General features: G+C 44.6%; 1 protein-coding gene across 1 annotated transcript in view; it reads right to left on the bottom strand.

Moving 5' to 3' along the window:
- The window catches only part of LGR4 (leucine rich repeat containing G protein-coupled receptor 4), a 344,040-nt gene that overhangs the window by 97,405 nt on the left and 220,714 nt on the right, over nt 1–25,921 (bottom strand). The window contains exon 5 of the mRNA XM_078684206.1: nt 591–806. Coding sequence (XP_078540332.1) covers nt 591–806 — 216 coding nt within the window. The remainder of the gene's footprint in view (nt 1–590; nt 807–25,921) is intronic.

Here is a 25,921-nt window from a genome sequence, read left to right as displayed (position 1 = left end):
TTTAGAAAGGGAGTCTTCTACTTCGTAGTGTAAAAGAATGCACAGGTTTCTTTACAATTTCCATGGTTAATTCTAGATGATCTCAAGGAAGAAAGTGTGGTTTTGATCCCATTGATAACTTAAGCTTAAAGATATCAATTCTTATGCTTCCAACAACTAACAGAGGAAAAAGCTAAAACACACTCATTATCTTGTATTGATCACAGAGATGGCCATACTCCCATAAATCTTTTTTTAAAGATATATTTGGGATTTATATATGTACATATAGGGGTCTGTACAGTGCAGGACTAACTATAAAGCATGAATGTGGAACAAAGAAGAGATGCACTTGAGAAGCATGCTCGTCAGAGAATAAATCATGAATGAAGACAAGTAAGAAGGTGGGGCTGACAACAGTACATGGGGCTGTCCAGCTGTCGGGTGGGAGTTGTTGCGTATGCGATCCACATCCAGTAACCATGAAAAGAATCACAGGTAAACTAGCTGGGGAGGCAATAAAGGTTAACATCATTAGAGAATGCCTGTAAAAGAAAATCAACACAACTTGTGGCACCTGGATTGGAATGAAACAAGTTTCTAACACTTACAGGACAACAAGACTTGAAAGGTTTCCAAAGGCAAAGTCTGGTATGTGTGCAATTTTGTTGAGAGCCAATGTCAACGCTTGCAGGGATGGCAAATTGCCAAGCGGGCGAACAGGCACTTCGGTCAAGCTGTTATCATCGAGCCACAGGTACCGCAAGTGAACCAAGCCTTCAAAACTGTCTTCTGGGACGGTGACAATATGGTTGGCATCCAGTCGCCTGTTGGGAGAAAACAACACCGAAACTGCATTAAATTTAGACAACTGAGATAATATCAAAACAAACAGAAATTACTTCACATTATACTAGCGTATTTCTTTTCATAATTAGGGTGCAAATATATCCGACAGACTAACTGTACATCTTTCCACAGACAGTACATTACTCAAGCAGCAACAGAGAGACCCAAGTCCCTCCAGGCATGTACTGGTGCCGCAAATTTGATAGGAAACCCCCTCAAAAAAGTAGACCCTCCCCCTCTCTTTAAAAAAAACGAATTTTAGAGGTGTCACTTTTACCACATAATCTCCTTTTTCTTAAAAGTCTTGATGGGACTTCTCAATTTGCTTTCTGCAAGCATATGAGGGATCTATAGCAAAATATAGTAGATATCAAATAATTCCAAAACATAATTATAGTGGTAAATGGTAGGAAGCATGAGTTTTGAAAATAATCAGGAAGGAAAGAATTATGCACAAAAAAACAAATTATAGCAACGGTACAGCATTTTCTTAATTTCAAAATTTAATAATGAAAAAAAAACGTATAAACTAATTAAAACTTTGTATAACAACTAAAAAGTATGCGGAACTCTGGGTCTGGATTCCTTATATAGCACCGACTGAATCCAGAGCGTCGAAAAAGTATACAACACACTACACAGCTGCTGTTGCTGGTTACACTGTGAGGAGCCCGTATTATTTGAAAACGCCGCTTCACATGGGCTTGCTGATCCGACGCTGCATATCGCCGCATCACGCCATTAGACATTGGGGAGTGCTTTGCTGCCCGCGAGGAGGGGGAGCAGGCTGTTCTGACGCCGCAGGGACTCAGTTGTCCAGGAGTCCCTGCGAGACCCATTGCACCTGGTCTGCGTCCATTGTCCGGCCCCGCCCACCGCCTGCCACGCACTGAAAGTCCGCCCTTCTGCAACTCTATCTTGGGAGCTGCTGTTGCTGGTTACACTGTGAGGAGCCCGTATTATTTGAAAACGCTGCTTGAACTCACCTGGGCTTGCTGATCCGACGCTGCATATCGCCGCACCCGCTCCGCGGGTGCCGCATCACGCCATTAGACATTGGGGAGTGCTTTGCTGGCCGCGAGGAGGGGGAGCAGGCTGTTCTGACGCCGCAGGGACTCAGTTGTCCAGGAGTCCCTGCGAGACCCATTGCACCTGGTCTGCGTCCATTGTCCGGCCCCGCCCACCGCCTGTCACGCGGCCTACTTAGCCCACTTGCACATACTGCGCGGGAGCGCACGGGAGTGCGCCGGGCTAAGCCCGGGCAAAGGGCGGGCCCTCTGTAGCCCTCAGGAGCCGAGGGAGGCCGGGCTGGGCCAACTTTCTGACTTACTGTTCACATTCCCAAAGCAATGTGTCATATTAGTTAGTAAGTGCAAACAGTCTGGATGTACTCCTAGCTCCTACAGGTGCTTATATGCTGTTGTGCCCTACATTGGTTTAGTTACAAATTGTAATACATCATGAGTTAGAGCACAACAAGAGGGTTATTGCCTTTGGCTAACGGTGCTAATAAAGGGACATTGGATAACTATGTGCTTAGGGTAGTGCCCGATACTGAGAGGGAAAGTTTACTCGCAGAGCGGCGCGCTGAGCGACGCCGCTCTGTTGAATCACTTAAAAATAAATGCCCCTCCCCTGGTTTGTCGCTGTTAGATACATCATTACATATTAGTTGTCCTGATGAAAATGAGGATTCTGATACAATATATAATAGTATCACAATCCCCATCCCCCTGTGAGATGTAACTTCTACTCCTGATATGGTTAATGTAGTGCACAGCTTTGTTTCACCTTCTCTCTGTGATTCACTACCAGTAGTGGAAGTTATAGCTGACAAACCCTTACCAGTGGCAGAGGTTACGCGGAAAAAGCCTGTTAACACAAAGCTATCCAGAATACAAGGCTCACCCCCAAGAAAAAGAAGAAGGGGAATTGACCCACAGAGGAAAAAGATCAGCCATACTGACTTTGGTAAACCTGCTAAAGGTTTGTTATCTAAGACATCCACTATACCGGCAGAAGGAACCCCAGCACAACGGTTGATACGAGATTCTTCCCATATGGATTACGGGGTACCATGGAACAGCTAATTAGAGCCTCAACTTTGTTGTTGATAGAGAGACTAACTAGATTAGAAGATCGGCTTAAATCATTAGAGGAAGCACTAGCTGTAAATTCAGGGGTATCCAAGTATAATGTGATGCCAGTATTGGCATCTCCACCTATGGTACAAGTCCCAAACATTATTGTCCATAAAAATCCAAATACCATTGAGTCGGGAAAAACAAAATCCCCAAGGCTAGTCACCCAAAAGCCCACGTCCCAAACTGTACAACATGTTCCCAGAGAGGCTCAGGCGGGAGTAAAACCATCTGACAAATCCACTGCTCAAAACAAGCAGAGGACAATAAGTCCAGTTAGGCCCATAAAGTCGAAGGGTCTCCAAGTAGATTTGCCACCTGAGGCGGTCCCGCTGGTGGTGGTCCTTACTGGAGTCCCAATATTAGAAGATGGCAAGAGGGAAAATTATGCCCAGCTAAAAAACAAAACTGCACATTGGCTTAGGCAGAATCGTCCCCTTCCTCCTCATCTAAACGGCGAGATATTACATGTTCGCCGTCTTCCATGGCTTGGAAGTAGAGCAAAGGACAAAGAGACATAAATGTTATAAACTTTAGGGACCGTAGAGTAGTAAGCTATATTCTTAACTGGTTTCAAGAAAATGGTAATAGTCCCATTATACCCTATGATATGACCTATTTTTATCCGAGATCTTCATTGGTTGCTATGCCCAACCCCAGGGTCTTAACTTATTCTGAGGACAATTACTTTATACCCCTCCAAAATCGTTACGAGGCTCTCTCAGGTTTAGAGGGGGTGGATTGACTATCACACGTTTGTTGCTCACGACTCTGATAGCAGAGTGTTGGCCAGGTCTGCTAAAAATATCGAGCCAAATTGTACATTTGACTCCCCCCGATCCTCAGCTAAATAATATTGTACCTCAGGTCCCTGACGGCCTTTTTACCTCCAATTTTGGGGACTCGATCATGCATCTAAATTTAGGTGACTCCGCCTCTGTTGCCCCCAACCAGCAGATACTAGGGAATCCTGTTTCATCCAACTCTGGGTCTGGGGATGGTTTTCCAGCACAGAGTTCTTCTCTTACACCGGCTATGGCAGAGGCTGACATGCTGAAACTAGTTAGCTGGAATATAGCGGGCATATCGCGTAATTTGGATATACCCGAATGGAATTCCTTCATTGAGGCTTTTGGAATTTGCTTATTCCAGGAAACTTGGTGTGTGGAACCTCGATATAAGGTCGGATATATTACCTATTTTGTCCCCGCGATCCCTTCTCCCTCGGGGAGAGGCCGCCCTTCAGGCGGGTTACTGATCTGGATAAGCATCTCACTGGGTTATCACATAACGAGCATAGTCACCAGGTCTTCGGACTTACAGAGATTGGTAATTAAAGGGCCCTTAGGGGGGAGGTCCCTAGAGATTTTTAATGTCTATGTTAGACCTCCAAAGAGAAGCAAGCCTTCATCGACTATCAGCTCTTGAAGGCGAACTCAGATCTGGTTGTGTCGACTCATTTATAATGATAGCAGGGGATTTCAACTGCACCTTTGAACCCCTAGCGGCGGACGACATTCTGGGCTGCCAAGAGGATGATGCTAGGAGAGGTATCCCATTCCTCTCAATACAACCAATCAAGAGTTGGAACCCTAGAGCTATCCACTTAAATGCCCGGACTATGGAATATAGCGTCAGGGCAGTTAATGGACGGACAAAGTCTGATATTGGTGGGGCCCATACTTTTAACAGGGTAGGTCATTCATCTCGAATTGACTACATCCTGTTGAACTTTAGACTCTGGGAGTTCTTGTTGGACATGGTAGTTATACCCTCAATTGACAGTGACCATAACCCACTATCTCTGTCATTGTCATCTAAATGGACGGGTGGGAAAAATCTGCAAGCACCCCAGGTCTGGAAGTCATCGTCCGAAGTTCACCTCTCGAACTGTGGGAGACGCTTGAAATGGGAAAAGCTTGCGCTGGATGATGGAAAGATCTTGGAAATAAGATCTATTATGGCCAGTGCTCTAATTAGTTTAGATACTGTTGCAGCAAATCCCCATGAGGTTTCTACTTTATTTAGCAACACTACTAAAGCACTGGGTGACCTTTTCACCATACAGAATCCAGGTTATAGGGCCAACAGGTTGGGGCGTCCCAAAGGCAGGTTTCAGGGCTGGCACAGGGACCATTAAACAATCTTTCCGTTTATTTCTGCTATATTGGAAGGTGGTTCTGTTGGGCAAAGGCAGTCTGTATCTCGCTTTTATAGACCTACGGACTGCCTTCGACCTAGTGCCCCGTTGCAGGTTATGGAAGGTCCTATCTGATTTGGGTATGCCACGGTACCTATTGTCCTTGATAACTAAGTTCCACAAAGAAAATTTTGCTCAGGTTCGGTGGGGAAATCAGGGCCAAAAGACCACCAGAATAGCTGTAAATAGAGGGGTCCGCCAGGGCTGTGTTTTAGCCCCTACACTGTTTTCTTTATACGTTAACGGTGTGGTGGAGCATCTTTTACAATATCCTGCAGATGCTCCATCCCTGGCGGGCAGAAGAATACCTACGCTCCTATTTGCAGATGATACCCTCCTGATCTCAAAGACCCCGGTTGGGCTGCAGAGCCTCCTTGTTAGGTTCCAATCTTTATGTGACGCGAGGGGGTTAGAAATCAACACGGGAAAGACCAAATATTTGATCCTGAATCCCCCGAAGAAAGTAGGCAGGCCTCCAGTGTTGAACTCAGTATGCCTCGAAAGGGTCAAGGAGTTTGATTATTTAGGAATCCGCCTCACTGACACCATGACATGGAATTGTCACCTCCAAAAAATGTTGTTAAACCATAAAAGGGTGGTGGGGGCCCTGCTCAAAGAACAACGTTCCTCTACCTTTAAACCAATTGCCCCGGTACTGGATATTTACAAGGCAAGAGGTGTGAGTGCGGCGCTATATGGGGCGGAGCTCTGGGGGCGCAGAATGTGGATCAACTAACCTGTTCAGAACACAAATTTTTGAAGGACTTGATGGGTCTCCCTTATAGTACCCCCTCTGTTTCCCTACTACTTGATATGGGCTGTCGCTCTATCAAGGATCAGGCAAGGTTACGCCCCCTTCTCCTTTGGATGCGCCTATGGAGAGTTCCAGAGCTTGCCAGCTATGTGGAGGGGTTAAAAGAGGTCTTATCAATGCCTGGTTGGCACAAAATAGGATGGATAAGGGATGTGAAGTGTCTACTTGGAGAAATAGGCCTTGGAGATATCTGGCAGTCTAGGACCGCACTTCCCAAGTCTGTTTTGAAAAACTCTTACTGGAAATGGGTAAGGGATTCGAGAAAATTAAGCTCCAATGTAGGTAGATCTACTGCCGAATTCCTACTACATAAGGAGGTGGCATTTCGAGAGCCCTATCTCGATATTATTACAAAACCTAGAGATAGGGCCCTATATTTTAAATTCAGAGTAGGAGTGCTGCCTGTTCACGAACTAACTGCCAGATGGAAGCCTCCTGCACAAACCATTCCATTTTGTCCACTCTGTGAGACCATGATCGAGACAGTCCCTCATTTTCTTTTTGTATGCCCTGCATACAATGCCCCTCGCATTAGGTGGTTGAAACCCCTCTGCAAAGAACTAGGTACCAGACACTGTGGGGAGGCCTTATGCACTCTGAAATCGGACACACGGCCCCTTCTTGTCTGTGGCATGGCGAAGTTTTTAAATTGGGCTTGGTTGATCAGGTCCAAAAGGCTTTGTGATATTGTTTAATTGAGATTTTATGGCTATTTTATGTAATTTATTGCTGCCTTTTGTATTTCGTATTTTGATTCTTGTATAACTGTTTTCTATGAAATAAGGCTTTTTATGTATTTTAAAACTGTACTGTGTTGCTTTTAAAGATATATTCATATCGAAATAAAGCCTATTTGACTGACACTATTACATCATTGCATAGTGTTACTGTGAGCTTACTGTAAAGTTTTAGGATCTTAAGATTTTGAACACTCTGACTGAACTAACAGTGGCAAACGTTTCTAGGCACACTGTACAGATACTGCCACAAGATCATAAGTGATAAAGAATTTACTGACAATTTACGTTTTTATAGAGGCACAGACTTTCGTTGAAGCACTCAAGAAATTGGGCCAAACAGTGAAACCATCAGTCCATTTCGGTTGCCTATTCTAGGCACTACTTTCAGGATCAGTAGACTCTGGCATGACAATACCCTCGCTTAAAGACACGTTTTGTCTACCAAGTGTAGAGCTGCTCTGTTGTAACAGGTACAGATGTTTTCCACTCGAGATTGATCTGAGCTCTATGGCTTCTAAAGAAATACCACTGCCGTCTCAGTTACCCCATGCCCAGACAGATATGTAACCCGTACGCATGAACGGCTTTTGACCATGATGAAACCGGCAGATTTCGACAGAGATAAGCGAAGTGTCTGGGAGAACATGAGACCCGGACCTCTTTAGAAAATGACTGAAAAAACGCACATTTTTTCGTCCACATTCACACGCCCCCTGCACATCAAAGGAATGACTTTCCAGTGAGGTAAAAACGCCACTTGTCAACAAAAGTCTCCATTTCCTCGGAGAGCACACATCTTGAAAGGTGCACCACACCTGCAGTCCGAGCACGGTCTTCTCTATTAGCTCCTCGACTTCTTTCATAGTAGCCGAAAGCGCTTAGATCCGCATCACAATAACTGACGTGATGACGAACGGCCACGTTGCACTCTACCAAGCAACTTCAGGTTTCAGAAATGTAAAGACCCACTCCATAAAGGCACACAAACCAACAACACGGAGCGGCCTCCTCATCTCAAATCACCCTTGGTCACACCATGGGCTTCACTTAGGGGGCGGGACGGCTTGAGAGTCACGTGACTAGAGAATGAATCTATCTGACCACTCAGTGTATAAGTGAGCACTCCCTTTAGCCTCTTAACCCATCTCAAACCACCCTCAGTCATACAAGGAGCATCAATTAGGGGGCGGGGCTGCTCGAGTTACGTGGTCGGCGTATTAGCCTATTTGACTTTGGTGTGTTTGAAAAGGAGCACACATTTAGCTTTTCCTAGATGTATTAACTGGTGTGTTTCCTGATACGAACAAGCACATCCTGAAGTTTTCGTTCGACGCGTTTTGAGTCAATATGTATCAAAGTTACAGTTCACATCATAGCCAAGTTTTCTCCCCTCCCATTCCTGAAAAATATGCTTTGGTGCATCGCTGGGGTAAAAGGCTGTTCACTCCCAGGGATGCCAGCAGGGCTATTATCCAGAAGATTTTGGTGAAATTACATGAGCGGTTCCTAGTCAAAGGAAATTATTGACAGTTTTTGTGAAGTTTACAAGATACTGGCGCGGAGTGTGCTCCTCAAGATCAGAGTTCATCCAGGAACAGACCTTGTACATACTGAACTTGGCTTATGGATTTTCTAACTTTCTTGATGAAATAATTCTACAGGTCGAGGGAAGGAGAGAAGGTTGCAGCTGTTGCAGAGGAGTTCACTTCCGGCAGCGGGAATCTCAATGCTCCCTGTACCCAACAAAAAGCAGCAAGAGACACCAAAGTCAATCTCCTCCATCAATCCTATAGGTACACATTTTCATCAATAACCAAGTAGCTGCACAGTCCCTCAATTAACGAAAACCTGTAAATATTCTCCTGTAATGGAATGTCTGCATCACTACAGATTACTTATAGCGGATGTCTAAAAATACTATGGTAACCTAAATTATTGTACATCTTCCAAGCCATTACAACTAAATGTTCAAAAAGTTTAATACCTCTGAGCCTCAATTTTAATTTTGTTTGCAAGCGCACATTGAACTTGGAGGATTGGGACACAATAAAGTTAATTTTGGCATAAATTCTCACATCCCGATTCATATAAACAGTAAACAAAGACGTTTATGCCTGTGCATGGAAAATAATTCTAGGGACAATCAGCCAGTATGTTGGGTTGCCCGTAGTATTCAGTTTGCAGGTAAAACTGTTGCAGAGCTGGGGCATGCACATTTCAGTGGACGCCCGAAGACTTTAATGTTATACACGCACACAAGAATTAGTATGTGTTTAAAAGGAGAAGTCAGTGCCTTTTAAGGGGGTTAGCATCTAAGTGATCCATCTGGGTACAGGGGGAGGGGATGTAGCCGCACAGAAAAACAATTTACCTTTTGTTAGACAGGTAAAACAGAAAACTGCAAACGTACACTTCAGTGGGTTGACTTCTTTGAGGACAATCTGCAGAGTGCAGAATGGGAGCAAGGATTACAATCTCAGTTATAAACCTTTGGTGCAGAAAGAATCTATTAGTTAACTAATATTCTGTGCAGTTTGAACCAGTGGAGAGACTGTGTGCTGGTATGCACTGCGGACTAGGATTCTACAGAATCGGGCGACGGCGAATGGCGTAGGAACAGCAGTCTTCTGGGTCGGTCTGTGGTGCTGTTCAAAAAAGGAAGCTGAGAGGGTTGTGTCTCTCCTAAGGCTAGAAGTGGCCAATCTGTTGATAAGGCAGTCTCAGATGAGCTGGCCCTAAAGGCCTGTTTGTAGGCAATGAGGGCAGATGTCTGAAAGGTTGGTGCATTACTACTGTAAGGACTTAATCGGATGCGTAGTAACGAATTGCCAAGACTAGAGTGCCAGGAAAATGTAGTTATTATTCAGCAGGTTTTTACGAAAACACATGCACACAAACATACCTCTCCCTCCCCACTGTCTCCCACGTTCCACCCTCTGCCTCCCTGTCCCTCACCTCTCTCCCCTCTCACTCCTCGAGGCCTTTGGCCTATATTTCATTAAAATGCACCTTTCACCGTTTCAAATTTCTTTATTGGTTAATTCCGAAAACCAAAGTAAAATGCCTTAAATCCTACCAGTTATGCACAATGTTTCTCGCACAATATCCTTTAAAGTTCACAACTTGCCACGAATTTCCCCTGATGGCGCATCCCATAAACTACCAAAACAGTTTGTAGTAGAGACTCTGGAAGCATGATTTGAGGCGTTTCTGGTTTGCCCTGCTGCCAACAAACAACCCCCTTCCAAAAGCAGCTCTGCCCAGTCCACGCTTTAACGGGTTAAAACCACGTAGGTGTACCATTCAAAGACGTGTGCGCATGCACGGATGTAGTATGGAGGCATAATAAAACAACAATGGTCATCGACAAACTGCAACGAACTTTGTTCCTTGTTAAGTGGCACTTCCAAACCGCAAAGATATCCGAGTCAAATACTCCAGGTGTAGCGATCAGATTAAATGACACGAACCGCTGATAAACCCATTCAGTTTCATGAGAGAGCTGCAATCTTATCACGTCTGATTGGTACACCCACTTTGTTAACAGGTGCACAGGGACTTTCGCTCACTCACCACACAGTCGGCTAGCTTTCAAGAGTGGCGCCCAGGTTAATGCGGTACTAGAAAGGCTGAGAGAATCGCGATTCGATGTCAGTACGTCGGTACCAGCGGTGGGCGAGCCACTGAATGTTAGATGCCCGGCTCGGAAATAGGTCTTCTGGGACTCTCGAGCAAAAAGAGAACCATTGCTTCTGCATCCAAGGCATCCCTCTGGTGCAGTAGTCCGTGAGATTCTGGGGGCGTGAATCTCAAATTTCCCAACTGAAAAAGCAGTGAGTCGTAGGGTGAATGGGTGAGAGGACCGGGGGTTGGATGGCCTGTTCCCATGAGGAGCAGGGTCAGTACCAATTTACATTAGGTATGTTCCAGGGACGATTTAGAGAGTTTAGCGGACATCTACTCCATTACAGCAGCGATGGAGTACTCTGTCCACCAAACTCAAGGTCTGCCCACCTGATTTTGAGTCAGGAGGACTGCAAGTTTTATACTGAAAGAGTAAAATTGACTTTGTTGGTGCAAATCTTTCTTTGATGGCTCAACAGAGTAGGGCCAGTCGGAGATAAACCATCAGACCATCTGTTCAATTTAGAGTGGTTGGTCTGATGTTTTTTTTTCTTTACTGCTTCTCACCAATAAGTATATACTGGCAATTAGGGACAGTAAAAAAGGAAAATTACCCCCACACCATGGGAGGATACTCCCATGGTGTGGCAGGTAAAAAAAAATTCTACAAAAACAAGCTTCTGCTTTGAGAGTTTCTATTTGAGAAATAAACTTTGGAACAGTAAGGTGGCCAGCCCTCATGTTCGACGGACCGGTCAATCAATTTGTTCTTACATTGATAAAAAATGCCATTACGGCAGTACCTACCAATGCTTAAATATTATTATTAGAATTTATTAGGCGCAAAACGAATCATCCCCAAGGGGATCTCTCGGCGCCCCAATATCGGAACAGTGAAGAAAAGGCAGCTGATTAATGATTAAACATCCAGGTTTTAAGGCACTTCTTGAACAGTCCCAAGTGGAGACTATCACGGATGCCGTCAGCGAGCTCATTCTAGTGGAGTGGTGCAAGATAAGAAAAGGAGTGACCTGCCGTTCTGATCTTGTTAATCCTCATTAGGTTCAACAGCCGCCGATTACTCGACGTCAACAGCCGACATGAGTATAGGGAATTAGCTTTTTCCTAAGGTAGGCCGGGCCATGCTCCTGTAGATTCATAAATACTAGTCATAAAAGTTTGAATACTGCTCGCTTCCTAATTGGCAGCCAGTGGAGTTGGCGCAATAGAGGTTCCGAGGGCGAGCTGGATGGACAATTGAGGGCGAGCCGTGCAGACGTATTCTTCACGACCTGGAGTCTAGATAGAAGATCTTCCTTAATCCCAACCAGTAGGGAGTTGACATAGTCCAACCTGCTAACTAGTAGTGCCTGAATTAGTGATTTTCTTGCAGAGAGGGGCAACCAGGGAAAGACCTTTCTGAGCATACGCATCAGGCCGAAGCAAGTGCCAGAGATTTTCTTCATGTGTTGCTCCATGGAAAGTCGGGCATTCACCATAATGCCTAGGTTTTTCACTCCCTTTTATGGAGTCGGAAGGTAGCCTAGCTCCAAAGGCCACCAGTCCGCAGACCAAAGCTCCTCTGCTTTCCCAAACAACAGAATCTCCATTTTAGCTGTGTTCAATTGTAGGAGATTAGCAGTCATCCAGGTAGCCATCATTACCATACACTTTTTGAATCTTTCTCTGGTTGATGAGGGATCTGAATCGATGGTAATGATAAGCTGGGTATCATCCCCATACTAAACGGTGTCAAACCCACAAGATCTAATAATGGGAGCCAGAGAAGATATAGATGTTAAATAAAGTGGGGCTTAAAATGGAGCCCTGTTGTACCCCTTTGTCCACAGCCAGTCTGAGAAGTGAACGACTCAAGTTGAAATTGTTGAGATCCATTGGCAAGGAATCTTTCAAACCATCTGAGTGCCATTCCTAACACCAATCTCTCGTAATCTATCCACCAGAATTCAATTAGAGATGGTGTCGAACGGGGCCTACAGATCCAAAAGGATCAGCATGGCCTAAGTACCCTTATCCAAGGGCTGCTTGATCGTATCAGTGACTTCTGTCAGTGCAGACTCCGTACTGTGCGAAGCCTGAATGAGAAGAGTCAAGCAGATTTTTCAGCTCTAAGTACTGGGTTAGCTGCTTATTAACTGCAGCTTCCATGACTTTGGAAAACAGAGGGAGAAGAGAGATCGGCCTGTAATTTTGTTGACCCAACGGATCTGCCATGGCTTTTTTTTAATATAGGTCTGATTTGCGCCCGCTTCCATTTCTGAGGGAAGGTGGCTGTGATTAAAGAATGATTACATAATTCAGCAATGGGGGCTGCTAGGGCAGCGGCCAGAGTAGTGATAATGAACGGAAGACCCGAGTCTAAAGAGGAACCAGATTTTTGATGAGCCAGTAATGTGTGGACTTTGTCCACAGTAATGGCCTCAAATGTTTCTAAGAAACAAGACGTGGAATTATTATACTTCTATGAATCCAAACTAGGTTCCATTTGTAGGTTAAAGGACTAAAGATTTTATCAATTTTTATCTTGAAGTGATTGGCCAGATCATCACAAAGTTGTTGCGTCCGAGGGATGGACGAGTTGTTCACTCTAGGATTGGTGAAGTCTTTCAGGATTTTAATCAATTCTTTGGAAGAATTCTTGGCTTCATTAATTCTGTACCCCAGATGCGATCTTCTGGCGCCGTTACAGTTCCTTAGATATTGTCTAAGGGCGGTTCTGTATGCAAGTTTGTCTGCCTCCTGTTTATATTTTCTAAATTTCCTTTCCCGTGTCCTGCAACCTGCTTTTTCTGTCTTCAGACTATCGTACCAGGGTGCTGGAGCTGATTTTACCCCGGTCTTACAGATTTTACTAGGGGCGATCATATCCAGAGCATTAATCAGGGCACCCTCTAGTAATTCCAGTGCCACATCGCTGTCCACACAATTCTGGAGGACCGGGGCTTTAAATGTCGGGAGAAAAGAGGATAGGGTCACGTTCCTCCACGGTCTCTGCCGACCTAGGGCAGCTTGGGGCTTGGTTAATCCCTTTGATACGTTTAGCGCAAATTTTATCGCTGAGTGGTCTGTCCAAGTCAGGACTATTGGAAGGTCCACTACTACATCCTGAGTTAGCAATGACATTATCCAATGTGTGTCCCGCTATGCGAGTGGAACTAAAAACTTTAGGTAAAAGGCCCAGAGCTTCTAGAAGCCCAATGGAGTCTGGATCAGAGGTAATATCAAAGTGGTGGTTAAAATCCCCCATTAACAAAAAGTTATGGGATTGCAAAGAGAGAAGTGCTAGCGTTTCCATCAGCGAGATACAAAAGTCTTTTTTATTGCCCCCTGGGGGATGGTAGATCACTGCTCCGACCCAACTAGGGCCATGCTCTCTGTCCAGTTTAAATGCATTCAGCTCCAAACTGGGGGAGGCAAAAGAATGCAAGAGCTTAATGCTCAAATTAGCAGTGTCGCAATAGCTAGCACCTCCCCCCATGCAGACAAGTCTGCAGCGTCAGCAGCCCTCTCTAAATTTGACAGACAGGGTGGCAGATGTAGTCTTCCACCACCCTCTTTCCTTTACTCTGTCTGCCAAACTATAAATCAGTCCCTCTATTTAGCTACTGTGGCACAGTAGATGAAAAAATGATGGTTCAGAATGTCACCCAGAGTGATTGCTGGTGGTTAGACTATGTGCAAACATTCGTCCCACCACATTTTGGATGTTCGATTGCCAGTAGTGTGTGTGGAAACCTTAGACCGACACAGCTTTCCAAGCATACCACTGCCAATATTTGTAAATTCTAAAAAGTAATACATGTGCATCTATTTAACCCTTTCCACGCGAAGCGAATTCACCCGTGGTGCGGGAGGGGCTGGGGGGGGGGAAGACAGGGGCCGCGCGTGCCGCAGTACTCATGACTAGTACAGCTCGTCATGCTGCACAGTGGAGCCGTGCTCATGACGAGCTGGACTTGTCATGAATCCGCCCACTCCAATAGAAAGCCCGCACAGGCGGGGAATTAGCCGCGCATGGGCAGGCCGCTGCAGTTATGACGAGCTCAGTTCGTCATGAGCACAGCTTCACTGTGCCTCATGACAAGCTGAACTCGTCAGAAGCATGGAAGGGGTTAAGGAGTACTTTGATGGACGCAGATTTGCTACTTTTTTGGATACCTGGTCACTATATATATATATATATAAGTTCCTGATCTAAAAAAATTAACAAGTTAAATCCTCTTAGTGAAATCAGGACAAGAAGAAACAACACAGACATAGCAGACCCAACGCAGAGTCCTGAGATCCAAGTAAGAAGCCAAGAAAGCATTTATTTGGGGGGTGTTTTACCCCAGACACTCCTTGAAGCTATGTCACTGGCATTAGCTCTATTGTAAAAGCCCTCTGCATGAGGCAGAGAAGAGGCTGGTGAGGTGCTGCTGGCTATTCGCATTTTCAACATAAGAAAGTTAGGATAACGACGTAATGCAAATAGAGATGCACAGTGACAATTATATTAGACATAAAGTTCCATTCAAATGACAAGGTTCTCAATTTCTTCACTTTAGTTTCTTTAAAATCTGAAATGTATAGTTACATCAAGAACAGCCAACGAGTTTCTTCGCCATAAATGGACTTCTACAGGGCTGTAATACAATAAATACGCTATCACCATCTAGACCAAAAAAATACAGCCGATTCATAAGGAAAAAATGTTTAACAATTACATGAAACGCTCAATATTAACTCAAGGACAGACACAATTATTATTAGTGTTAGTGTTTCATGTCATTGTTTAGTATGTTTGTGTTATGTGCAAATTATGTGTAAACATGTTTTCCTTATATTTTGGTTGTATTTTTTTGTCTATATGGATATGAGATAAATGTGTGCTTATGCTCATAAGCATGTTGCACCATTAAGTGGCCAATTTTTTCAATCATGTGTATTAATTGGTGTAAGTGTAGATGGTGATAAGGGGTCTTTTAGCAAATGCTAACACGATTCCATGTCACGTCATCAAGGACAATGATTCAGTCATTAGATTCAGGTGTGTGAGTTCTATTGGATCAAATGAATTGAACTAAGGGTCACATGTATACAAGGTTTCAGCAGTCACATACAGAGAATTGGTCCTTTGGAGACTGCTAAATAACCTTTTTACATGTACTAACCCTAGTTTGCGACTCTGTAACCTGTTACAGAGTTGCAAAATAGTGTTTGCGACTCTATATCAGGAAGGGCACATCAAGGGTACCCTTTCCGAATAGTGAGTCACAGGGGGATGTATGAATGTTTTGCGATAGGAATGACATCGCAAAACATTCACAGTTTACCACCTACTTTAAGTAGGTGGTAAGCCAGTCGCAAATTTGAAAATGGTTGGAAAAATGTTTTTTTTAGAGCAGGCAGTAGTCCCACGGACCACGGCCTACTCTTAAAAAAATGCAACTGAAACGTTTTATTTTTCTTTTTGAAACGCAACCCATTTTCCTTTAATGAAAATGGGCAGTATTTAAAAAAATAAAATAAAAAAGTTACTTTAATTAAAAGCAGACAAAGACATGGTGGTCTGTTGTCTTTAGCAGTCCACCATCCCTGTGTTTTCAGTGATTCACAATTGGGGGCAAATTACGCCCAACCACAGGAATATTGATGGAAGTAGCTCAATTGCAACCCCATTTGGAATAGCTAAATGTGTCTGAATCAGTAAAATTCGCAATTTGGAATTCGCAAAATGTAGCAGTCGTACACGTGGCCCTAAGATTACAACTCCCAGGTAGAATTAGATTGTTAAATGAAAATTAGGACTACAGCACTCAGTCTTTGATGAGTGTCGTATTGATTTTATTACGAGAGACTGTAAATATCTGCATTCATAATACCTGTACATTCAGATGTGGGACCACACAGGGGGTGGGGTAAGCCATTCTTAAAAGGTGATTTCAGATGTGGTGACAGCACCTCAATGGGCGCAGTAAAACCGAGACACAACCATAGAAGGCTGCAGCATTGACTTGTACAATCCCAAGTATTTGAAATTCTAATGCAGGCAATAGCAAAAGCATAAATATAGGGTTCAGGAACGTAAGGGTGTTAGACCTGTCAGCCTTAGGGTGGTCTTCCCCCAACTTTTTGCCTGCTTACATCCACTTCATGCAGTATCTTTTAGTTGGCCTTAGGACTCTGAGCACTTTACCACTCCTGACCAGTGTTAAAGTGCATATGCTTCTCCCCTAATCATAGTAACATTGGTGTACACCTGATTGGCATAATTAGTTTAACTGCAAGTCCCTTGTAATGTGGTATACCATATACCCAGGGCCCATAATCTAAATGCTATTAGTGGGCCTGCAGCACCGGCTGCGCCAGCCACATTAGTAGCCTTCAAACCGGTCTCAGGCCTGCCATTGCAGGGCCTGTGTGTGCAGTTTACTATCACCTCTGGGCAGAGTGCTGTGTAACTAAGAGTCAGGACATGTACTTTAAAATTTTACATGTCCTGGCAGTAACAAACAACGGCATTTGTTTTTCACTGATGTGAGGCCTACTCCTCTCATAGGCTACATCGGGGATTCCTTAAAACACTTTTTGAGTTGTAATTCTTGATCAGACAGGAGTAGCTACATCATGTTTCATATCTTTAGAATGGTGGTGATACATCCTCTTTAGTTGTAAAGTTGGACTTGATATTACCATTTTAGAAATGCCACTTTTAGAAATAGGACATTTCTCTACTGTAAACTTTTCTCTGTGTGCCTGCAGCCTGTCTCCAATACACATCTGGGCTGGTTGACAGCTACACTTTGTGCATTTCCTCTAGACAGCCACAAACACAGGAAGGGCTGGCTGTGACAGAGGACTTATAATCATGCATCTGCATTCTGATCGCCTTCCTGGGCAGGTAGGGGCTGAGTTTTCTCACACTTTCATCTGAATATGTCCTGTCCTCACATAAAGGGCTGTTAACCCACCACAGATAGGCTGGCAGACAGGATTGGATTGAAAGGGATCCTTGAGCACTTCAGAGAACTCCTTTGAATTCACCCCCTGCATTAAAGGCACCAGGACTCTGACCTTACCACATCAGTATATTACTGAACCGGGGAAGAATTCTGCTGGAGTAAAGTGTTGCTGTGCTGTAAGGATTGCCACGTTTCTGTGGTTTACTGATCAGAGGAACTGCTTCTCTGCTTTGCTTAGCTGTCCTGCTGCCTGCTGATCATTGCCCTGTTGAGGACAAGGAATGGACCGATCTCACTTGAACCCAGAGTGACTCCAAGGGCCTGCCGGCATGCCTTCGGTTTTCTGAAGTCTCAGGGATGCAGAAGACTTCCTGCAATCCTGCTGGTGCTGCTGGAGTCGGCCATCTATGAGTCCTACCCTTCCCTGAGGTGCACTCTCCAGTTCTGGGCCTCAGAAGTGGGTTCTGTAGCGGATTTCAGCAAAAACCAATCATGTCTCGGCTGCATGAGATTTTCTGCCGTAGCGCCCTTTGACGCCGAAGCTACTCGGCTTGATGACAACACATTGCATTCACTTCAATGGAGCTCGACAACAACACGGGACCTCCTTTGAATGGCTCAACTAAGCAGTAAACTCTTGACAATGAAAAAAGCTCCATCCAAGCTAATTCTTCAACGGGACCTGTCTGGAGCCTGTAGCCAGCCTGCCCTCCATCGCAGTTGGCCTGAACTTTGAATCTACATCAGTCCCTCATGACCTCAAGTAACCTTTTAACCGCTAATGACGTCTATGAACTGTTTCACATTTAATCTTTTAAATATCCTATCTTGACTTCTACTTATTGAATTTATCTTGCACATTGCCTCTTTAGTTAAATCTCACTGCTCTGTGCCAATTTAACAGAGAGTGAGCACAGGTTAATTTAGGGTGTGCATATGAAGGACCCTGACTAGGGTGGTGTTCCTACTTGAACATGGTACACACCTCTGCCAACTAGATACCCCATTTCTAACAGGGGGCTGGGGGGGATACATAGAGGTCAACACAGCAAAAGGGCAACGATAGCACAAGTTGCATAAAACACCTGGTCAACCCCACCCTCAATGCCAGCACATGGTTAACCTCTTGCCACCACCAAGATACCCTCAACAGCCTCGTATTTGCTACTGAGGGGCTCCATGAAGGACAACGACATGAAACTACAAGTCTTACATTGCTTCTAACTTCTGTTCCTGCCACTGCCTTTATGATCTCTGAGATCAGTGGTATGAAAGGTAATGCCAGCTGTGCCACGATAGGGTAACATCTGCTAGCTCGGACTATCACAAACCAATGTGCACGGAGAAGAGTGAGCGTTAAGGGTTTTTGCAACTACAAATAGTAATGAGACCTAGGAAGGAAATTAATAGGGACTAAACATTGTGAAAACTCTGAGGTGTGAATAAATGGAGTGCCAAGTGCACAGACAGGTATGTGGTGTGCATAGAGAAGTATAACATGCAGAAATGGTAGGTTTTGTTTTCGTTGGAGAGCGCAACCTGTAGCACAGTGTTCAAATATCCAGAATGTCCAAATCGGAATCTCTATGGGCTAATCGCACCGTAAAGTACAAGGGGAAAAGGCTCAACTTCAATACTTGGATAGAAAAGGGCATCTCGCACCCCTCTTAACTAGAAACTGGCGCCTCACCATTGACGTTCGCAGAACTGAAAGCATCCCACCAACTGGAAGACATTGACCTTTACAGATTCCTAAAGGTTAAAACAGCCATAACAAAGGCCAAAATAACAAACGCCCTCCCATCAATCTTCCAATATGTAACTAGTATAAACAAACTGGGACACCAAGCTTCACTTTTATATAAAACCCTCAGCCCACAAAAATCTAAAATTAACAACAAAACAAAAGAATACTGGGATAGCCGCACACAGCCCCCCTTAAGCGATCGGGAGTGGAACACACTATGGGCCTCCGCCACCCGCAATAAGATCACCCCAGTCCTGGCCCAGACTAAACTTTGGCTACTCCACAAAACATTCTGAACCCCAGACCGACTACAAAAACTGGGTCTCAGAGACAGCCCTACATGCTGGAACTGTAACACAGGCAAGGGAGACCTAGAACACCTCATCTTTCTGTGCCCGATACTCAAAAGGTTTTGGGGGGGAAGTATTTGACTTTATAGACAAGTCACTCAACTGTAAAATAATAAGAGACTTCGCTATCAAGAATAGTAGAGGTATTCCCAACATCACTGTGCAAATTGTCCTCATCGGATGTCAAGTCACTTTCCTACACATCTAGGCAGAAGCTATAGCATTACTGATAAATGTGGCAACAAAAACAGACATTGCTTCGCAAACTTACATGCTACTCCCAAAGTGGCTCTTGAATGGACACCTCCAAGTCAACACCCCTTTCTGTACAGCAACCAAGGAGATGCACCTTCTGGGAGGCCACAATACAGAGATCATTGTTGCTGTGCACTAATAAGATTAAAATAGAAGCCTCGACATATGCCCTGCGCAACTTCCCCAAAGGGGATAATACGTGGATAAAACAGGATAGACACTCCTACCAGAGGGAGCTGGAGTTAGAGAGTCTGAAACAACTTCCTTCATCCAGGTGTAGATTGGATCCTTGCAGATTCTCAGGAAAACGAGCATGTATAATGAAGATGGGTAGGACCTGAAGAGGGTACATCAAGTAACCCATATGGACACAATATTGCCCACTTTTTCTTCAATGGGGAAATAAGCTAATCTTAAATTTATAGACATTTCTGCACCTGCGCTTGCTGAATGATTTCAGCTTCTGCAACCTATATTTCGAATACTGAATGGCAAATGTGCATATACTATCCAAAGGACTACCTTCTGTTAAGGGATTTCACGTGGTAGTATAGACAAAGACAGCCAAAGCAAAGCAGCAAGATGTATAGTCACAATGCTAGTGCCCCATGTAACAGTCAATTGACAAGTGTGAAGATTGAAGACCTAAGCCTTCATTCATTTAGAGGTCAACGCATTGAACATCAATAGTTAGGTAGTAACACTTACAGTCCATGGAAATGGCAACACTTGAGGTATAAGCATTATGTAAAAACAGAATGGACAATTTCAACATAAGGTCAGTCAGTCAAAATATCTTTATTCGACTCAATTAAAAGTCATACAAAGAAATTAAAAAACATTTCATACAAAGAGTTTAGGAACATTTCATACATGTTAAGATATGACAATAAAACCGTTTACTTTAAAACAGATCTAGGCATACAAAGGTTAAAAAGGAATAACGATGGATCTAATGGGTATGTTTTTTCATCCTAGCTGCAGCTACCAAGAAATTAGCTATACAAAAAGTAATACGTGTGTTGGTCAATGATTGTAAAAAGAGCAGAGCCGGTCTCACTTGTGTGAAGCCAGCCTCCTTCAAAACTGGTACCAGATATTTTTTCCTTGGCTCTGCATAAAACCCACAAAACATAACAAAATGAATAGTATCTTGGGGTGAGAAATGATCGCAGCTGCAGGGTAAAGCTAATTCCGGTTTTTCCCATGTTTTAAAAGTGCCTAAATAAAAATGTAACAAATTAAACCTAAACTTAGTTAAAAGAAACCTATGGAATGGGATTGTAACAAAACCAAGATAAGGTGCTAAAGAAAATGAATTGACAAGTAAGTAATGACCCCTTACTAATGGTTTCACTAATTCCCTTTCCTCACGGAATGCTCTTGCCCTCCCCATAAAGTGCTTTTTAACAAGATCAATGTCTTGGACCTTGATATCTTGGGGGGAAGTAAAGAGCTCTGGTCGTCCCAAATCTGAGAATGCCTTCAACAGATAGGCCAGCCAAGGGATCTTTTTAAAATGGTCTAGGGACAGGACGTCGGACATGATCTTATGGTTCAGTGGAAGGTCTTCACTGAGCCACGTCTTTAACCAAAAGATCAGGGGAGCCATGTTCAACCCATCAGTGAGGAAATCTAAGCCCACCTCCATGTGTATAGAGTAAGTTGGTGTTGACTGCGGCACAGAGAGGAGTGTCCGTATGAATCTGTTCTCCGCTCTCTGGATTGTTTCCACGTTTACGTAGCCCCAGAGTAGTGAACCATATGACGCAAGAGCGACGGGTTTACTCTTGTAAATTTTTAACAACGCTTTCATGGGCCTGGCACCTAACCTACCCGCAAAGCCCATGAGGGCAGACGATGATCTAGTAACCGCCAGCCTCTTCGCCCTCATTTGAGGACCCCAGGTTCCTCTCTGGTCAAAAAGGACCCCCAAGTAGGGAAAAGTGGAAACTCTAGAAACCATATCCCCTCTACACATGAAGGTTTTTGTTCTCCTCTTGCTGCTTTCTCGGCCCACCACCATGGTATGCGACTTGCTAGCATTTATTTTTAAATCAAGCTGTTCCATGAATGTGCCAAAGGCATTTAAGAGGCGTTGAAGGCCGACACCCGTGCGCGCAATTAGCACGGCGTCGTCCGCGTACAGGAGCACTGGGATCTTAACTGCTCCTGCACGCGGAACGTCGACTACCTTCTCCTCCAAATGTGCACCCAGACCGTTAATATAAATGGTGAAGAGCAGGGGGGCCAATATACAGCCCTGCCTTACCCCCTTCAGGGATTTGAAAAGGGACGTGCACCTACCCTCATTTGTGACGCGTACAGCCGCAAAAAGCTCCTGATGTAGGGAAGCCATGAATCTCACCAATGCCTCGTCGATCCCCATCTTCAGCAAGGTCATCCATAACTTAGCCCTGTTTACCAAATCGAAGGCCGAGGAGAGGTCCATGAATGCTAGAAACAGGGACCCCTCCTTGGCCACCGTGTACTTTGATATGAGCAGGTGTAGGTTGGAGCATTGTTCGATTGTGCCTTTCCTTTCTCTGAACCCATACTGGATCTCTGACAACCCTCCACAACTCTCAACATTATCCCTCAACCTGGACAAAAGGACTCTGCCCAAGATCTTCACCGACAAGTCCAAGAGGGATATGGGCCTATAACACCCGGGGTCGTCCTGCTGGCCCTTTTTAAAAATGGGGACGATGGTGGAAATGTCCCAGGAGGATGGTGTAGGGTTGCTATTAACGGCAGTAAATACATTGGCCAATACCTCTGCCCACAGCTTTGGGGAATGTATGAAAAAATCGTCTGGCACCCCATCGGGGCCCGGGGTCTTGTGCTTGGTTGTGGCCAAAATAGCTTTCTCCACTTCTGTGCTATAAAAATTTATTGGAGTGGCGTCTAAAGTGGCCAACGACACATCTTGGGTTGCCTGATCATTATCCCCATACACATTTTTGAAATGAGTCAACCACTTGTCATCTGGGATGACACAGTCCATGGCCTCATTATTTTGGTCGGAGAAGAATGGCTGTTTGATTATTTCCCAGAATTTCCGACTGTCCTTCAGGACAGCCACGGAAAGGAGATTTTCCCAAGCTTCCCGTTTGATACTTTCTTGTCTGGTTTTTATAGCTGACTTATAGATTTTCCTCAATCTAACAATCTCGCCCCTTACCCTAGGTGTTTTTTTCAAAGCTACCATCAGAGACCTGTCTGCATTTGAACATGCGGTGTCGAACCAGCGCTTCTTATTCCGTGCTCCTTTCTTTGGCTTAGCCAGGAGATCCTGCGACACCTGCCCACAGATAGACTCAAAAGCCCCTATAGTTTCACAACCCGGAGCACAAGGATTCTGGCACACCTCAACCTGTTCCTTTATTTTCGGGAAAACCTCCGCGTAGATGTTTTCTGGGACCACCTTAGCCCATTTAACTCTCCTACCCTGATCAGAGGTACGCAAAGTGTGGTCCGACCTCACTTTCCCCGGATTTGGCCCCATATAATCTCCCCAAGCCACTTCAAGTAAAACAGGGTTGTGGTCACTGTGGTGAGATGGGACAGTGCAGTAGGAAATCACCCGGTTTAGGATACCTTGTGTAATGAAGATGTAATCAATTATAGTTCCGGGATTGGTGCCAATGAAGGTAGCTATTCTTGGGCCACCCTCTGGTTCGTACAAGTTGAAGTTTGCCAGAAGATCTTCTAGCTCCTCTCCTTCTGTGGTATGTTCAAAGTGAGGTACCTCGGGACCTTCACCCCATTCCTTGTTACTTAAACTGCATGCTAACATGCAGGGATGAATGTTAAAATCACCTAGTAAAATATACTCTATATCAAGCTGAGTGTTCTGACTGCCTGACCTTAATATAGCGTCTAAAGTAGCGATATTGCTACCGCTATTGTCCCTGTTCCCTGAGTTGTAAAAATTAATGTATAAGGACCTCCTAGTGGGGTTAATCTCTCTCTCTACAATGAGGATGTTGTGCAAGTCAGTGCTAATCTGTTTTAGGGAGCCCTTCAGTTCCAAGGAAAATAACATTAACAGACCTCCCTTAGCTCTGCCAATGCAGCTAGGAATAGCCGCTTTGGCGAAGCTAGTGAACCCATCCCACCAAAAGTTAGCAGTTGTATCCCAGGTTTCCTGGAGGGCAATAATATTATGTCTTACAACAAAGCTTGACCACTCCTTATCATTGCGTTTGGAATTGAGTCGCGCTACATTCCAACTTAGTATTTTGCAGGTTTCTATAGTTCTCATCGCCGCAAAATCGGTCAAGGGGACCCCATCTTCTGCTCGTAGATGGGGGGTTCCATTAGCCGATAAGTTACCCACTATCTCTGCTGCATTTAACTGATCATGAGAAATATCATTATCATTAACATTCTCATTACGGGAGCCACCAACAATCTCGGCCAGAATTTGGTCAGGAGCAATTTCCCTTTCTGGAGCAACTTGCGCTTTGCGGCCTTCCAAACTGGTTGTCTCATGCATATTTGTACCATTTATAAGTCCTCTGCCCCTATCTTTGGGGTTGCTTATTATACATGGGATCCTTGATCCATTTTTTGACGTATTTGGACCCCCCTGTACGTCAATCGCAGTCATTTAAATTTGCCAGAACCCCATACCTATTCACTGTGCCAAACCCCCAATCATGGGGTGTGGCCCCCAATCCCCATCCATTTGTTGCTACATTCCACCTGGGTAGTGGGGTATTGGGATGCATTGGAAACTGCTCATCACCCAGCCAGGCTCCAAACCCATTTCCACAGATCCCCCGGTCATTTACCGGGACACCCACCCCCCACCTATTCGTTGTATTCCAGTTTGATCTAGGGGTTTTAGAAAATAATGCTTTCTGATGATCACCTGGCCCTGTACCAAATCTATCTACTGGGCCAATACCATGGTCATTATATATAGGTCTAAGACCCCCACCCCATCTGTTACTTCTTGTGGTCCAGCCTGATCTTGGGATATGTGGATGGATCGCATTTTGCTGCTCACTATAGAAGAATTTTAGGGTCAGAGGGATTATGGTTCCACTTCTTCGTTGGGGGGAAGTATATTTGATAGGACATTTGGGAGCACGGCTGCGTTTGAAAATTTTAACACTACGCAGTCCCCCTTGAACTTTTTTTGCCTGTTCCCTATCCATGTCATCCTCCTTGCCATTACAATTTCCCCTGCCAACTGCTCTATCCCATAATTTGCCATCTGCATGTTACTTGACAGCCAGTGTAACGCCTTGCTTGTCAGGGATGAAATAGATTCTGTCTGGCCAGGGGGTAAGATGGGTACATTAGCTAGTACCAGTACCAATGGTGAGGCTTCCACTATAAATTGTGAAGGGTCATCCCCTAGGGATGGCGGTGTTAGTGCAGTAGATGGAAGTATAGGGGCCTCTCTCGCTGCTTCCTGGCTAAGTACAGCTGGTGGTGCCTGACCAGACGGGATGGTCTCTAATGAGCCTTCATCTGCTACTATATCAACCCCATTATTTCCCTTCACAGTTTCTACTGGTTTAGTGACAATGGTTACTACATTCTCTATTTCTTCTACTAACTTACATTGCAGTCCTCCCATCCTTTTCACCTCTGCGGTAAGCTTATCAATTTTTGCAATCAGTGGCTTAATGATAGTCTTTATCTTTAAATCTATCATATCCGCAATCCTGTTGAATAGGTCATCATCTATAATTTGTCTAAGGTTATCTTCCTCGTGCTCCAGTTTTTTTGCCTTAGACTTTGGTGGAGAAGCGGCCCTTTACCTCACTGTCCGTGGCCCCCCGCGTTTGGGCTGAATTTTTCTGCAGGTTCTCACCGCCCTAGTCACAGGCACAGAGGATAAGAATTCCTCTGCTATGAATTCCACATGGGACTCGGGGTCAGACTCTGCATTTGTCTCCGAGTCAACCAACAGTTCTGAGCTTTGATCAAGGCTTCCGGTGTCAAGGAGGTTGGTATCAGGGATGTTCGTGCTGGGGTCTTGCGATAGTATATCAGTCATTTGCACACTAGTGGAGGGGCTCACTAAGTGAAGGACAGGGGATTGACTCAAGCCTAGCGATTGCCTTCTTTCACTGTTTATTTTATTTACCACCTGAACCAGATAATTATCTAAGGTGTTAAGCGTATCTGAAGCTCCAGAGACGATTTTCTTAGGCATATTATCAAATGGTAGTAAACACTGCTATATAACACAAACGAGTGTCAACAGGATAAATGCGCACTAAATACGATCACAG

Source organism: Lissotriton helveticus, chromosome 3_2 (assembly GCF_964261635.1).
Source record: "Lissotriton helveticus chromosome 3_2, aLisHel1.1, whole genome shotgun sequence".
Taxonomy (NCBI): domain Eukaryota; kingdom Metazoa; phylum Chordata; class Amphibia; order Caudata; family Salamandridae; genus Lissotriton; species Lissotriton helveticus.
Note: the sequence above shows the minus strand (reverse complement) of the source record. Positions and strands in the feature narration are given on the sequence as shown.